Source organism: Pangasianodon hypophthalmus, chromosome 3, assembly GCF_027358585.1.
Source record: "Pangasianodon hypophthalmus isolate fPanHyp1 chromosome 3, fPanHyp1.pri, whole genome shotgun sequence".
Classification (NCBI taxonomy): Eukaryota; Metazoa; Chordata; class Actinopteri; order Siluriformes; family Pangasiidae; genus Pangasianodon; species Pangasianodon hypophthalmus.
Genome location: NC_069712.1, coordinates 8977095 through 8995000, shown reverse-complemented (window position 1 = coordinate 8995000; position 17906 = coordinate 8977095). Strand labels below are relative to the sequence as shown.

Sequence of the window (17906 nt, the reverse complement as noted above, 5' to 3'; positions counted from 1 at the left end):
ATATTGCTTTATATAGAACAGTCTAGATTCTGGACATCAAAATATTGTTTGGGCCACACAATATGTTGGTATTACACAGGAGGAGGAAATGCAAGGTGATTTCTGCTATACACTGAGAAAGCTCAGAATGAGGGAGGCGGCCATCACGAGCATGCATAGTTAAATTAAAGTATAACAATGGCCTTAACAACACTAAAAGAGCGAAACACATAACATAGGGTGAAGCAACCTGCCAAAGCTGCTGTTAATTGCACTATCTTGGAACACAATGTCTAATGAAGTGTACTGAACACAATGTTGAATTGAAATGTTCTGTCTCACCCTGCAGACGGACATCTGATTGGTGGTGAGAGTGCCAGTTTTATCAGAGCAGATGACCGATGTGCAGCCCAGAGTCTCCACAGAAGGCAGTGAGCGCACAATGGCGTTCTTCCTCGCCATCCGACGTGTGCCCAAAGCGAGGCAGGTGGTGATGACAGCAGGAAGACCTACAAAACAAATGACAGACAAAGATAGAGAGAAAGGAGAAACATAAAAGTGGTGATTCTTAAGGAGGGTGTGCTCTACGTATACATCTAATAGATAAGATACACAGTATGAATGTGTCTTTGTGTAAGCTATGCATGTGGTAGCCAATTAGACTCATTAACACATGTAGTTATATGTAGTATGTAATATGTAGTCTAAGTTTATGGTACAATTCTGTTGCATGAAAGAGCTCAAAAGAGATTGAGATGTATTCTGTACCCTCTGGGATGGCAGCTACGGCCAAAGCCACGGCGATCTTGAAATAATACACAGCTCCTCTCAGCCAGCTGCCACCATGCACAGGATCATTGAAGTGTCCAATGTTAATGCCCCAAACTGCCACACAGATCACTGTGATCACCTAGAGACAGCAAGACATAAAACAGAAAAATAGAAAGATGAGGCTTTATATCAATATAGATTATATCAATCTAGGCATAAACTTTCTAAGTGTGGTTATAACCATAGCAACATTTGAAACACTCCTGAATATGTAATTTTAAGCCATTTAAAAATAACCTATACGCAATAATAAACTGAACATAAAATGGTGTGATGCGCTGTTATAGAAAAATAATCATCAGGGTGGTGTGAAGCGGCTCAACACAAAGCGCAGTTACTGTTACCATCCCGAAGAAGATTATCATCCAATAACAACATGTCCTCGAACTGTTTTATTCCTCTTATTCCACAGCAATTTGTCAGCGATTACCTTTTTAAATTTATTAATATATGTACTGTAATGTGATGTAACATGTCATGCTTTTTAACCATTATATATAGTTACATTATATATAGTTATATATAGTTACATTTAAAGTTGTGGAACATGAACAAGTTAATTATGGTTATCGTTTATATTATAGCAGCTATAAACAATAATGTTACTAAAAAACTGGAAAGTCCTCTGTCCTGAAGACTCCTGAGGTGGAAACCGTACTGCCTGTTACAAAGCACTGACACTGGAGACTCCTTTCATAAGACTTTTTAAATCCCTTTATTATTAGCCTTAGAATATATCTAGCGTTCACCATATAAGTTTTCAACCTGATGGTATTTTGGACTGATGGTATTCCTAGTTTGTGACCTAGCGAGCCAATATCAGAATGTATTTATTGATAGACTTCAAAGCACTATTGTAAGTCGCTCTGGATAAGGGCGTCTGCCAAATGCCATAAATGTAAATGTAAATGTCTATAGAAATTATAGTGTATTAGAAACTCATTAATTAAAGAAAAACTGTGATTCGCGTTACAAGAAATATGCGTTACAAGAAATCTGAAAATGTCCCCATATCCCAACCTCACTGTCCCCGTAGTGCTGTACTGTACTGCAGGTGACAATTAGCCAGGTAGATAACTGTAACTTTGTGGGATTTCAGTATCAGAACCTCATCCTACTCTTTCTTTCAACAGCAGTTAAACTTTTAAGTACTTTTAAAAGTACCACATTAATCACACCTGTTGCTCATCACTAACATTAGCTAAGTCAGCTAGCTGGCTAACTTAGCACACAGGTTGTACAGCCAGAGGACTAGCGCATCCTCTAATAATCTGCATACTGAATGTGTTTGTGTCAAGATGTGGAACCAGTTTTTTCGTTCGTTTTTTATATATTTTTTTCCAGATCACAAACCGAGTTCACAAATAATGCTCCTGCATTTCCTGTTTTCACAGATTTACGGAGAAAGTCTCGAATGGAAAAATAAATAAATACAGTAGTAACAAATTTTACCCAGATGCTTTTTATACAGACAAAAATGTATCTATATAACCTGACTGGGGCACTTTAAAATCAGTTAAAATCATGATTATACAAATAGAGAGAAAGCAGATGAACAGAGGCAGATTAGAACTGTAGTAATCTGTATTAGATCTTGACTATATTATTTATGTATCAAATATACAATGGATATAAAAAGTCTACACACCCCTGTTAACATGGCAGGTTTTTGTGATGAAAAAATTGAAACCAAGATAAATCATGAAATTAGAACGTATAAAAATTAAGCAAAAAACAACCAGAAACACGGAAAAATAGGGGGGAAAAAAGTTACAATATCGCAGGTGCATAAGCATGCACACCCTTTTATAATTGGAGATGTGACTATTTTCAGAATGAACCAATCACATTCAATCTCATGTTCAGAAGTAATTATCATACAGCTGTCATCAATGAAATTATCCTGATTAACCCCAAATAAAGATCACCTGCTTCTGGATTATATTCTAGACCTCTTCTTGGTTTGATTTGACTGCTGATGCCATGGTCCGCCTGTACCGTATCATACTTGTCGAAAGATATCGATCGATCAGGAGAGGGGTATAAAAGAATTTCCAAAACATCAGCTATACCATGGAACACTGTGAAGGCCATCATCGACAAGTGGAAAAAATGGGGCACCACAGTGACGTTACCAAGAACAGGACATCCCTCCAAAATTTACAAAAGGCAAGACAAAAGCTTACCAGGGAGGCTGCCAAGAGACCTATGGCAACATTGAAGGAGCTGCAGGAATTTCTGACAAGTACTGATTACTCTCTGCACGTGACAATAACAACGTTTCATATTCTTCACATGTCTGGGTTATGGGGTAGCATGGCTAGATGGAAGCCCTTTGTCACAAAAAACATCCAAGCCCAACTAAATCACCCCAAACCATGTGGCAAAATGTGTAATGGTCTGATGAAACCAATTCCAAAAGGTATAATAATTTCATAATTCCAAAAGGTGTGTTTGGCACCAAAAATTGCACATCACCAAAAGAACACCATACCCATGGTGAAACATGGTGGTGGCAGCATCTGTCTGCTTTTCTTCAGCCAGAACTGGGGCTTTTATCAAGGTGGAGGGAATCATGAATAGCTACAAATACCAGTCGATTTTAGTGTAAAACATTCAGGCATCTGCTAGTAAGCTGAAGATGAAAAGAGTTTCACCTTTCAGCACAACAATGACCCAAAGCATACATCCAAATCAGCAAAGGAATGGCTTAACCAAAAGAAGATAAATGTTTTTGAATGCCCTAGACAGATTCCAGACCTGAATCCAAATAAACAGCTGTGGTGTGACCTGAAGCCGGCTGTGCACAGGAGATGCCCTCACAAATTGACGGCTCGTGAATGTTTTTGGAAGAAAGAGTGAGAAAATATTGCCAAGTGAAGATGTGCCACGCTGACAGACTCTTACCCAAAAAGACTGAGTGGTGTAATAAAATCAAAAGGTGCTTCAACAAATGTATTAGTTTAGGGGTGTGCACCCTTAGGCAACTAGCTTATTGTAAGTTTTTTCTTTTTCTTTTTTCCCCTAAAATAATTTCTGATTGTTTGTCACTTTATTTGTTTATTTTGCAATTTCACATTAAAGGTGGGAAATGATCTGACATGATTGATCTTAGTTTCTGTCTTTTACTTCACAAAAACCTGCCATTTTAACAGGGGTGTGTAGACTTTTTATATCCTTTTTTAAAAAATTTTTGTATCATACATCTGTATATAGGCATACACTCCACTCTAGTAGACATCACCACAGAAACAGTTAAAATTACACATTCAGTTAAAATCATAGCATAGCCTGACAGAGAGAAAAATGATGTGTGGGGGAAAAGAGTGTGTAATAGGAGATAGGTGTAGGAGGATAGTGTGTATGCGAGAAATGAAGAAGAAAATGAAATATTAAAAAATCTGTTCTGTTTGCAAACTTACTTATGAACAAGGCAGTGGGAAAAATGCCAACTTAATAAGTGTGTGAGAGTGTAGGAAGGCGGAAAGCAGCAGAAAAAAGTGACAGTGAAAATAAACGGAGCACACTACCTTTGAGAGTTGCTCTCCGAACTGGTCTAGTTTTTGCTGTAAAGGCGTCCTTTCTGGGTCTGTGGCTGCCATCTCGTCCCTGATTTTACCGATTTCTGTCTGTACTCCGGTGGCCACTACGACACCTATTGCTCTCCCTGCTGCAATATTCGTGCCCTGTGCATCAACACACACAAGACCTGGGATCAAACTGCTTGCAGTGTTTCAAGATTTTCATAATATGTGTGGTAGGAACTCAACGTGACTGGATTTATAATAGAGTACTGTGCAAAAGTCTTAGGCACCCTAATTTTTTAATACAAAACTTTGTTAGATTTTTATTTTATGACTTCTACATTATTGATTCAGTACAAAAACATTGTAGAAATCCAAACATTAGCTTTCCAGCACAAAATTAAATGTTACAGAAAAATTTTTGTATGTCAGTAAAGAAAGAAAGCACTATTCAGACAAAAACCCATAATGAAGGCTGCTGGGTTTTGCTACAAAAATAAGCAAGTGTGACAGTCAAAGTCTCCAGAAGAACTGTGGCTGCTTCTGCAAGATGCTCAGTAACACTTACAGCTCATTTCCTTATAAAACTGCACTAACTGGACCTGAGACTATTTTTTTTTTAAGCGAAGGATCGTTACACCAAATATTGCTTTTTTGCTTGTTTACTGCTCTTTATAGTATTTTTCTAATGTAGAAACATTTAATTTCATTATTTTTAAGGCATCTTTGCTCTACAGCATTTCTTCGCATGTGCCTAAGACTTTTGCACAGTACTGTATGTTATAACCTTGCCACACAGATAAGCTTCGCTGCTTATCTGAGAGGCTTCATAAATTGTGTGGCAAAAATCTTCAAGATTGTGGCAAAACATTTTCAAGATTATAAGACAATTCTAGTCACACTGACTGAAAATGTATTAAAACGACATTATATAAAGGATATATTTTTAATATATAAAGTTTAAATATGCAGAACTGCTGGCTGAACTGAACTACAGCTGCAATGCAACTGCAATGAAACCACTGACAGGCCTTCCCCCAAATGTTAAAACTAAATACAATTGTGGTTATACTTGTGTTCAACTATATGTACACCTGCACAAGATCCTAGCATGAGGATATGTTTTTTGATAGAGACTATAAAGCAATTCTGTACGTCCCTCTGGATAAGAACTTATGCTAAATCAGATGCAGATGTTAGATAGCTGTAGCCCATATTGTGAATTCTTTCAATGTGCTGATTGTGTGTCTCTTGCTATTTGTTTTTAGGAGCTAACAGCAAAACCTGACTGTTGTCCCTCATGTTTGAGAATTTTTTTTCTATTAGACATCACTGTAACTGCGCTAGTAATGTCACCCAGTGATGGCTGCATGGCAACCTCTAACTTCCCTAATAACAAAATTACAGCACCAAGCAACATATCACGAGAATCGCTGAACATATCACAAAAGTTTCAATATCAACATTTGAATGTGTTTCAGAGTGAATTTGTCTTTAGATCTTGCCATATTTACTGTGTACCCTGTTGTGCAAAATCAGCAAAAGTGGTCAAAGAAGGTATTCCAGTGCTGACAAGGTATGTTTTGACTCTGACATGCCCACTAGTGGATAGAAAATTTAATCTTGCAGATGTACAAACAGTACGCAGACGAGTGTGGGAACAATGATGTTTTTTAGTCAAATCAGAATCAAATATAACTCCAGCCTTTGGGAAACCAAGAAGAACTAATCATTAGGGAATGAGAGTTGGAGGTCTGAACATGGCCTCACTACCATCTAATGGTGTGCTTTTATGACATGCAAGAGCCATTAGAGCTCCTCAGCTGGAGGAAAGTAATGGAAGCTTTGGAGTATGTTTGTGTGTGGTCTTTGAGGCTGATGCACCCTGGTCATTATCCATATGAAAGCTCAAAGTGCTTTTGACATCATTTCTCCAACCAAGTGAGAGCAAACAACACGTCTGATGTTTTATTCAGCACAGATAGGCCCAACACACACACACACACACACACACATACACAGAGCACATAAACTTGTCATGTGCACACTCACAAAACATCTCAGGCACATCGTAACACATTCAACACACTCAAGCACCAGTTATAATATTTAAAGAGATGATTCTCACATGCACGTTTATATACACTTACAGAAAAGAGCATGTTTTTCTTGTCCTGGTTTACAGCGCGTGGATCAGGGACAGGGTCTGTGTGTTTGAGCACCGAGACAGACTCCCCTGTCAAAATGGACTGGTCCACTCTCAGAGTGGTGGAACGAATGGAGGTCAGTCTGATGTCCGCTGGAACCTTATCACCCACTGAAAAAAGGGCAAAGCGATCAAAAATTGGTCTTTCCTATCCAGGCTAAGATAAATCATTACCATATTCTAGAAAAAAAAACATTCAAACTAATGCTGATCTGGGACTTGGGGTAAAGTGTTGTGCAGAGTTCACAGTACAATAATCATTCAAGCTAACAAAATAAATTAAAAGCTTGGTTTTTGGTTTTTAGTATAGCATAAGCTAGCAAGCCTAAAACCTTGCGAGTTAAGTGTGGTTTTTTTCACGATTTGATCATTTGATCATAGCACCTAAGCCTGATCAATTCAGTTTGTAATCAGATACCTTCTGTCAAAATGTCCGTGATGCTCCTGCGCCATCACATCATCATCAAAACACAGAAGAGCACATACACACTCTCACACACAGAGAAGAGGCTTGTGTTTAAAATACCGCATGTGACTTTTACCTCAGGTGACGTGACAGAGACTGATGTGGATGAGTTATCAAAATGATAACTCATTTCACTGTAAACGTATATAATTTTTTCAAATTTGACAGTAATGTTGTTCTTCCATAAGTGGATTAGGTTTTCCTCATTTTCATGAAGAGTAATAAGAGTTTAAAATGCTGTACACTGAGAGAGAGAGAGGAAAAAGGGAAACATATTTCAGTTCAGGAAAGCATGTAGTCTTCAGAACTATGTATAACAGAAAATGTCAAAAATTGCCCATGTGAAGGGTTTTCCCAGATCAACTCATATTTCTTTTACAACCTGGCAAGGGTTATAAATCAGAGTGGTCATGCCCTTAAATATACCATTGTTATGGAAACTACATTATAAACTTTGTAGCACTCAGTATTTTATCTTTACTGAGAAGCCATGTACATTTCCATTTCCAGGAGCTGCACACAGCCTTCAGGGGTGCCAGTAATTTGTAATTATTAGCTTACGCAAATAGACTGTGGTATGTAAACACTACCGAATAACAGAATTAGTGATATAGCTTATGTTACAACACACACAATAGCCTGATGAGGATGCAGTATATGCAAAATATAACTTCCTGAATAAAAAAAAACTGCCTGAAGCATGTTAGGGCAGGTCCTAGGTTAATGATTACTGAACTACTAAACTAGCTAACCTAAATTTGTTATAGCTGAAAAAAAAGGGGGTGGGAGGGCGAGCATTAAACCATGGCCTTCATACGATTACACTGCAATGAATGACGTGTATTTAGTGTATTCTACACTGCAGGTTCTGAATACAGTGCTTAGTAACAAGCCACGTTCATCATGTAAAGCAGTAAAATTCTATTAATTTACTTAATCCATTCAATCCACAACAATATCACTAAATTTACATTTTTCTCAAGCCTTTTTTGGGGAGCCAGTCAAATGCCACTCCTCAGTGAAAGTGCCGAATTCACTCACCACTCAGAACCCATGACGGCTGTATTAGGGCACATAAAGAAGGATGTCAAACTTATTTTTATTCATGACCTCTGGGATTCCTAGAATAGAGCTTAAATAGTATGCCAATAATTACAAGCCTGGGCATTAACCCTTTCTGCCCACACCGAAAAAAATCAAACTAAATTAATAAGTTGATTTCTAATATTTTCTAAATATTACAAAATTAACATATACAGATATTCTGGTCAACCAAGCCAGTCAAATTATAGGAATGCTTCACCACTTCCTTGAGAAAACACTGGGTCTTTTTCCAGCAGTGTATTTATGGCTTCCTGGAGATGGACACTTGTGATTATAGTGATCCTAAGCAGACAATGTTGATAGGTCTCTCAAAGCAAACAAAAGGCCAGCTCACGTCACAGCAGCGATGCTCTCCAGCTGCAACTGACAGATTGACTGTGAGAGACCTTCATTTGGCTTTTAAAGTATTTTTATAGGCCGTTTCGGGTTGGGCAATATGATGATACGCTACTGTTATCGTGAAAAATTACCTCTTGATTCACTTTTCTGATAGGATCAGGAGTATCATTAGTAATTTTGCAACACTGTCCAGCTTCATGTTTTTTATTTTAAAAAAAGGCTACGCAAATGGCTATGCATAGATTTTGCTAACACCAATCGACTAGCATTGTATTGTTATATTACAGCTACATCAACTCACTGACTAATCATTATGCCATTTCATTTTATATTTATTTTAACATTTAGTTCAGATTATGTGTGTAAAAAAAAAGAAACCTCAAAAAATCATGCATTGTGAAATTTATTGATATATTTTTCTATCAAGAAATAAAAGAAGAATCATGATATATTATTGCTCTTTCACCAATTTTAGTTCCTACTAGAATTACTGGCAAACCTTGAGTGATATTTTGAAATAGAGATCCTGTATAATTTTATTTAAAAACATAGAAAACATTTTCCCAAGTAGAGCTTTTCTTCTTTCTGTGAACATTTGATCTTGGACTTGAACGCTCCTTCATACGGAACATTTTTAGCTCCTTTAAATTAGTAGGATTAGATTGCTGTCTTCAATTCATACTCCAGGCTCAAAATTCAGAGATTGAGATGATCATCCAAAACTTTGATTATTATGTGTAATTTCTATTTTCTAAATTAACATTTTGCTAATTTTTGGTTCTTGAAGCCACTGTACCTCTTCTGCACTTTATAATTTCACTGAAAGGGTACATCAAAATGCATACCACGTGACGTTGGACATAAATCATAAATTTACGATTATTAAAAAGTATTTGACTGTACTGAGTAGTCAGACAGGGAACAGACCCAGCTCTTAAACACAGTGTAGCACAGCAGAGGATGACATGTGTAGATTTTCTGTTTACCTGCCACTTCAACAATGTCACCAGGCACAATATCTCTGGCTCGGACTCTCTGTACACTCTTCCTGTCCTGTCTGTACACCTTCCCCATTTCTGGTTCGTATTCTTTCAGTGCTTCAATGGCATTTTCCGCATTGCGTTCCTAGATAAACAAATATGATTAACATATATATATGTACACTCTCTGTTCACTTTATTATGAACACCTGCACTCTTGCACATTCATGAAATTATCCAATCAGTCATGTGGCAGCAGCACAATGCATAAAATCATGCAGATACAGGTCAAGTGCTTCAGTTAATGTTTATATCAAACATCAGAACAATCAGAATGTGATCTCAGTGGCTTGAAGTGTGGCATGGTTGTTGGTGCCAGACAGGTTGGTTTGAGTATTTCAGCAACTGCTGAGCTCCTGGGATGTTCATGCAGAAGCGTCTCCAGAGTTTGCACAGAAAGGTGCGGAAAACAAAAAACATCCAATGAGCAGAAACGTCTTGTTGATGAGAAAGTTAAGAGGAGAATGATTAGGCTTTTTCAACAGCACAAACATTTTTCCAATCTTCACCTGTCCAGTTTCGGTGAACCTGTGCCCATTGTATAATCAGATTCCTGTTCTTCGCTGACAGGCGTGGAACCCGATCTGTAAAGATTGTTGTAAAGAGTAGTAATTTGAGTTACCTTAACCTTCCTGTCATCTAGAACCAGTCTGGCCATTCTCCTCTTACCTCCGTCATCAACGAAGTTTTTCCATCCACATGAGTTCTGCTCACTGGGTATTTTTTGTTTTTCACAACATTCTCTATAAAGTCTAGAGACTGTTGTGTGTTAAAATCCCAAAAGACTGGAAGTTTCCGAAATATTCAAACCAGCCCTTCTGGCTCCAACAACCATGAAACAGTCAGTGAGATTACTTTTTTTATTCTGATGTATGATGTGAACACTTTAACTGAATCTCTTGACCTGTATCTGCATGATCGTATGCTTTCCGCTGCTGCCACATGATTTGCTGATTGGATAATTGTATGAATAAGCAGTTGTACAGGTGTTCCTATTAAAGTGACCAGTGTGTGCACTACATGTATATAATTTCCATTTAGCACTAATTGATCACTAGGTGATGTTTGAGCCAAATATCCATATTTTGTCAAGTACGTTGTCACACACTTACCTGCCACACGCCCACGATGGCATTGGCGATAAGGATAAGGAGGATTACAAAAGGCTCTACGAAAGCAGTGATGGTGCCCTCTCCTTCTTCAAACCAGGCCAGGGTCTGACAGAGACATGAAATCTAATCAGTCCTTCCCCAGAACATGATGAATAAGTAAATGCAGAAAGAGCACGAGTGTATTATGGTCACAATATAATGTAGCAATTAGACGATAATGCTCATGATCTGAGAAGTTCTTAGCGATAGTGCTTATTAGATTACTAAATGCACAGTGAAGGAAGAGGGGGTTGCTGGGAGAGGGACAGTATTTCAGCGTCACAGCTGTGATGTTTTGGTTCCCATTAGTGCTTACAAAGGAAATGCAGGCTGCGAGCAGCAGAATCCGCACAAGCAGATCCTCAAACTGTTCCAGCACCAATTCCCACAGAGATTTCCCTGTAAACAGAGAGAGGAAGAATCAGGTTGTTTTAGGGGAACATCAACAAAGTCCTCTCCTCTTACTTACAAAGCCAGAGTAACCAGAGTTACAAACACACTCTTTCAACATAGTCGCTATGTTTACATGCAAAGATTTTTATTCTGATTGCAAATTCCACATGAACTGTTTATGTGTACTAGGTTTGTTACACAGATGGGGTTTTACGGTTAGTAATGGTGTATGATAGGACTCAGCAATGACTTTTTCAAAATACAGATTAAAATGCTGATCAAGCTCCTCACTCCAGTGTTATCATCCCTTTTCTGTGTGACTACTCAGAAATATTGTAACCCCACCCTCTGGACTCGTACCCTGTTGTAAATATGTTACGTTGCTCCCTTTACTGCCACTCCTAGCATGTTTGTACCTTTATCAAACATGTCAGCTGTCAAACGCACAGAAGACCATGGCATTGCCGATCAGCACTAAATGAAACTATATATTTTTTGGCTAAGCAGTACTGCTTTCCTCGCAGCCACTCTCTCTTTCAGCTTATAACAACAACATGATTAATACTGACAATGTAAGGGATTATATTCTAAAATCATTCTCAAAAATATAAGAAAGAAAACCAATTATGGGATTTGATCATTTTGGTTTGTGTTATAATGTATATAGAAGGATGTGCAAAGAAACATTTTTTACAAAGCTTTAATAATAATAATTTTTTTCCTTTAATTTTGACCACTGGCTTGTGTGTATTTTTTTCTTTAATTGGTTAATTAATACCATGGTACTTCCAGGCTTTTTTTTTAGGCTAGGTTATCAATAACATGAAATTTTAAACCGTAACAGCCCTAATGTGTACCCATACACTCTACACACAATGCTGTTGAAAACATGCATTTTATATACTATATGGCCAAAAGTTCGTGGACACCTGACCATCACACACACACACATGTGGTTCTTCCCCAAAGTGTTGCCACAAAGTCGGAAGCACACAATTGTATAGAATGTCTCTGTATGCTGTAGCATTACAATTTCCCTTCAATGGAACTAAGGGGCCCAAACCTGTTCCACCATGACAATGTCGCTGTGCACAGAGCAAAATCCATGAAGAAATGGTTTGCCAAGGTTGGAGTGGAAAAACTCAAGTGGCCTGCACAGAGCCCTGAACTGGAACGCTGACTGCTCCAAAGGCCTTCCTGCCCAACATCAGTGCCTGAGCTTACTAATGCTCTTGTGGCTGAATGGGCACAAATCCGCACTCCGCCACGCTCCAAAATCTAGTGGAAAGTCTTCCCATAAGAGTGGAGGTTATTATAAGAGCAAAGAGGAGACTAAATCTGAACTGGGATGTTCAAAAAGCGCATACAGATGTAATGATTGGATGTCCACATACTTTTGGCCATATACTGCATGTCATGCAGAGCATTCACATGTGAGGAAATTGCATTTAATATTATAATTACCATAAATTATATCTTATATATATATATAATATTATATATTATGTCCTGTTGCACAGTAGCAAACAGTTACTTTAAGTACCCAAAGTTTGGTATAGCCTTATATGAGGTTTTAATTTAAGTTCCAAACAATCTAAATCTCTGCAAACCATACTACAACTGCAAATTTAACAGACTGCAAAAAGAATTTGTCATCACCATTTGACATCATTCTGCTTTAAAATATATTTCTGAGAACAAATATTTTTACAATTTTTAAAATGAGAAACGTAAATTTTCCTTCCACACTTAACCAGTTTGCATCATTCATGCAGTGTTTGCACAGTGTTTACACAGTGTTTATACTTCTATTCAACAGATGATCCTCCTTGTTTAGCAGGATACAAATGTCACACAAATCAGTCTCAATCAGATTAGTCTATTTCATATTAGATGTGTACATGGTGGGGTTTTAATGGTTGGATTAGTAGGCAGCATGTCAACATAGCTTTCTGAGTTTTATACAAATTCATCCAGGCCACACATCAACTCAAATCCCCCAAAATACCCCTCCAGGGTATACTGTAATTAGCCAGACAAAAACATAGCCCTTGCACGCAGGCTTTTAAAACATCAAAAGCTGTATTCATTGTTGAGTTATATGCGAGCAGTAAAGATTTTAATTTGCACTTTAGTATGCACTTCAGACCTCAGACATAACTACTTAAGCGCTATTCAGAAGTTATGCAAGAGATACGCATATGGAATGGAGCTTGAGTAAAAGAGAGAGGTGTCTTAGTGATTGCGGCAATTTCATGACCTCACTTTTTATCTTACGTGGTGTACACAATAAAACTTGGTGCACAATATCAAAAGTATTAGGATGTGGATACATAATCTAAATGGTGCCCCAAGAAAATCGACTTAAGCACGTGCATAACCTGTCTATGAATACATGTAAATTTCCCTGTGTAAATGCTTCAATAACTTTTGGACTAAAGTCAGCGACTCTGAATGCGGCCCTTAGAATATTTATCATTAATTAGCCTCAGACCAGAGGTTTGTGTTTCTTACCTTCTTCTGCTGGTAATTCTGCATGACGAATTGTTGGATCCAGTAAGAAAAGAAAAGAGAAGAGTTTAAAATAAATTTCTGTGCATCACATTGCTTTCTACTTATATTACACTTATATATTCTACTTATACCTCACATTCATCAGCTTTTGAAAACATCAAAGATCAAACTGGGTTAGAATCACGAGTGTTTTTATTGTCTGTAACAATGTTATCGTTGTATGTGTAATGGCAGTGTACCGTTGGCACCCCATCGCTCTCGATTCTTCCGCAGCTGCTCACTGCTCAAACCTGTGGACTCGTTCACTCCAAAGAACCCCAACACCTCCTCGACCGTCTTAGTATGGGCATTGTCCATCCCTGTGACAGAGGAGTTAGTCTTCACTGCACATGTGCTATGATCTTCCCCTACTTCATTTACTTCATGCTTCATGGATCCCCTCAAAATCTCCCCTTAAGGGGGATTTTGGCCTAAAGTAATAGGTTGTAACCTGTTAACTGTTGAATTATCTCTTACAGGCAGTATTTACATTGGTTTCACATGCAGTCAGATGGTTTCTTACAGAAAATTCACATACATTTCACATCATGATCATGTTTTTCCCATGTGATTATGTGAATAAGATGTAATCATGTAAAAAAAATGAAGGTGCATTTCAACATGTTACCCCCTGAAACTGCACATGTAAACAACTCAAGTAAACACAGGTGACATCATGGGAATACTTGTTGATCACATCAGAATCACTAATATCTGATAGATATAGCCACATGACCTACATGAGAAAAAGTAACATGCGAAAATAAATGATTCGTGAACAAAATCATATCAAAATAAAAACACGAACACTAGACGTGAAATACATGCGTAAATTTTGTATTTGAATAATTTAAAAGTCTCCCATTTATAAATCTTTGTGTTCACCACTAATGTTAGCCTGTATATAATGCAGCCAGCAGTTACAGATATAAGCAAGTGCCTATTGCTTAATCAGCGAGCCCAAATGTTGTATTTATAGGAATAAATCCGTAAACTTATCTAACAGCTGAACCTGTCCTTTCCTCCACCATGATGAAACAGTAAATATGTGTAATTTACATACACAGAACATCTGCAGCATTAAATGAATATTAGCATTTGCTGTGTTTCACTCATGTTCAGTCCACCTTTCAGTGGAACAGCACCACCAGAGCACCACAGCTGACTAGATATTATTTGGGTGATGGACCCTCAGCATAGCAGTGAGACTGACACTGCGGTGTGTGTGCGTGTGTGTGTGTTGCACTGGCATGAGTGTAACAGGTGCAGCAGCGTTGCTGTGATTTTCAAGTAATGTGTATATTTACTGGCCACATCTGACCACCTACTTTGATACTCAACCTTGGAAGTGTACAGTTAGTATCTATGTTCATTTGCTCATCTTCAGTAACCGCTTTATCTTGGTCAGGGTTGTAATGGTTCAGAAGCTTATCCCAGGAACACTGGGTGCAAGGCAGGAATACACCCCGAACGGGACGCCAATGCACCATGGACACACACATTCCCACACTCATTCACACTATCTGAAATGAAGCGTATCAACTTACTAACATGTTTTTGGGAGATAGGAGGAAACCGGTGAACCCAGAGGAAATCCACATGAACATGGGAAGAACATGTGAAAAACCGTGCAGACAGTAATCTGTGATCACTGTCGAACTGGGGACCCTTTAGCAATGTGGCTGCAATGCTACCTGCTGTGTCACCGTGCCGCCTTTAGTGTCTATAGTTCATCTTTATAGATGCTAATCTCACTTCCACAGAACCCCTGTTGGCTAGATACTTTTGATTAGCAGACTGTTTATTGCCCAGCAGTGACACTGCAGCATTTAAAAGCCCTAGTGCTGGGAATGTACACCAGTCAAATAACATCTGGCCAGTGATCGGCACTTCTCATTGAAGGACTGGGTAGATGGAGGCCGACAGTGTACAGGAACAGATGAGCTACAGTCAGCAGCTGATTCCCTACAAAGTGCACCTATAAGGTGCTGATCACGAAGTATACATATTCATTCATTTTCTTTCGCTTTTCTTGGTGGGGGTCATGGTGGCAGCAGAAGGACAGTCCAGGCGTCTCTATCTCCAGCCATGTTCCCAAGTCAGCTAACAAAGATCTAATATCTCCAGCGGGTCCTGGGTCAGCCCTGGGGTCTCCGTCCTATCGGACATGCCTGATGCAGCTCTAGAAGGAGCTAACCCGAGGACATCTTTGTAAGGTGAGCAAACTACTTCAACGGGTTCAACAATTTGGAAGAGCAGTGACTCTATTCCAAGGACCTCTCGGATTGCCGAGCTCCTCACACTGTCACGGAGAGTAAACCCAGCAACCCTGCGGAGAAATCTCATTTCCGCTGCCCGTCCTCACAACTTTATTTCTTTTGATCACTACCCACAGCTCGTGATCATAGGTGATGATAAGGCCGTAGGCTGTCCGGAAAGCTTCCTCCGCACAAATGAGCTACTGCTTCACCATCACAGACCAGTACAGCATCTGCATGTATTATGGCCTCACGCCCAGTATTCCTGGAACAGGCTCCAGAATTCACTGTATCCTGACTTCAGTAAAACAGTTACTGAAGATGAATGAATGAATGAATGAGTGAATATGTTGCTGTGCTGTTATAATTAGGGTGGCCTGGTGGTGCAGCAGGCAGCATTGCTACTTCACAGCTTCAGGGTTCCTGGTTCGCTCCTGAGCTCAGTTACTGTCTGTGTAGAGTTTCAAGTGTCAAGGTCTGCCTGTGTTTCCTCCAGGTTCTCCTGTTTCCTCCTCATCCCAAAAACAGGCCAGTAAACGTTGTCGTTCTTTCAGCTGCTCGCGTTAGGAGTCGTCACGGCGGATCATCAGTACAAATGTTGATTTGGCACAGGTTTTTTGCTGGATGCCCTTCCTGATGCAACCCTCCCCGTGCTTGGGACCGGCACTCAGAGTACACTCCCAGTGGCTGGGAAAAACAGGCCAGTAAACAGACAGGCTAAACTGCCCCTATGTGTCAATAACTGAGTGAATCTATGCGTGCGTGGTGCCCTGTGATGGACTGACATCTCATCCACATCCGGTGTATTCCCACCTCACTCCTGGTGTTCCTGGGATAGGCTCCGGATCCACTGACCAGCATGAAGCGGTTAATGAAGATGAATGCATTTATTAGGCAGCTATAACCTCATTATAAGTGCTGAAAGAGCACACAGGTGAAGACAGTGAAGTGTCCTGGTGTGTTCTCTGCAGTCTCTTTCTCTAGTGCACCTGTTACCTCCCAGGCCAGGAAATCACACTCAACCTTGTTTACTTTTGGCTCAACTAGCACAGCTGGATGAAACCTTATGCATGACACTTACCCTTTGTTGAGCTATCTATCCATCCATCCATCCATCCATCCATCTATCTATCTATCTATCTATCTATTTAGAAAAACAACCCAAAGCAAAATACACAGCATAACACTAAATCCCAGCAAATAAAGATGCTCGAATCCAGAGAGCTAACCGGCTAACTAAGCACTGCATCAGTCTGTCGCATGACTCTGAGAAATGTAAATATTATTATTGACCTGATATACAGCAGACATGATTTATTTCTCTTGCAGTCACGTTTGCCAAATAGTGACCTTTATTAAACGCCACAACCGCACTGCTAATGCTAAAGCAAGCTCCATACAGTAATAAATGTGGGGTGATATTTTCAGTGTGTGTGTGTGTGTGTGTGATTGATCAGAGCTAGCTAGCTGCACTGTGTACAGAAAAGTGTACTCACCACTTCAGTTATTAGAGCTTCTCCTGCAAACCGATGAGCACCGTTACACCAGGAATCTAACACAGCAATATCACCTAAAGATCCCCAAACCAATCCACTGTGTTATAGCTATCCAGCTAGCTGGGTCCTGAGACAGCGGCGGGGCAGAAAACAAGTCTTTTTTAGCTTCTATTTCCCAGAGAAGTCTGCATGATCAAATTAGGGAATCCACAGGCGAATTTAAATCCCCGACATTTTCTCCAGTTAAGGTTTGATCAGTGCTACGTTTCTAACTATAAAGTACAACTGTACAATCAGAAACCCCTCGCTTTTAATCTCCTGCTTTCTCCAATCTATCTAAATGAGCATCGTTTTATTTAATGCCAGGCCACAGAATGACATTATTAACATCGCCTTCTGTCGCAGGATCGATTGCCCAATCAGCATGCAGCAAATCAGCTCGTGAAACCGAACGGACCAATCGCGTTAAAGCTTTCAGAGTAATCCCGCCTCCTGGCTCTTTTGCGGGTGGAGGGCAGAGACTCGGTTTTTACCCGAGCTGATCTCCTGCGCTTTACAGGTGATGT

The 17906-nt window shown here is 39.3% G+C and overlaps 1 protein-coding gene across 1 annotated transcript in view; it reads right to left on the bottom strand.

Annotated features, from left to right (window-relative positions):
* The window catches only part of si:dkey-28b4.8 (sarcoplasmic/endoplasmic reticulum calcium ATPase 2), a 37822-nt gene extending 19968 nt beyond the window's left edge, over nt 1–17854 (bottom strand). Inside the window, exons 1-10 of the mRNA XM_026934770.3 lie at nt 17341–17854; nt 13787–13906; nt 13548–13565; nt 10957–11039; nt 10602–10706; nt 9436–9574; nt 6485–6651; nt 4341–4496; nt 748–889; nt 322–488 (exon numbers count right to left, since the gene is read on the bottom strand). Of these exons, the coding sequence (XP_026790571.3) occupies nt 322–488; nt 748–889; nt 4341–4496; nt 6485–6651; nt 9436–9574; nt 10602–10706; nt 10957–11039; nt 13548–13565; nt 13787–13904 (1095 nt within the window). The 5' untranslated portion in view covers nt 13905–13906; nt 17341–17854. The remainder of the gene's footprint in view (nt 1–321; nt 489–747; nt 890–4340; nt 4497–6484; nt 6652–9435; nt 9575–10601; nt 10707–10956; nt 11040–13547; nt 13566–13786; nt 13907–17340) is intronic.
* Nucleotides 17855–17906: the final 52 nt, after the last annotated feature.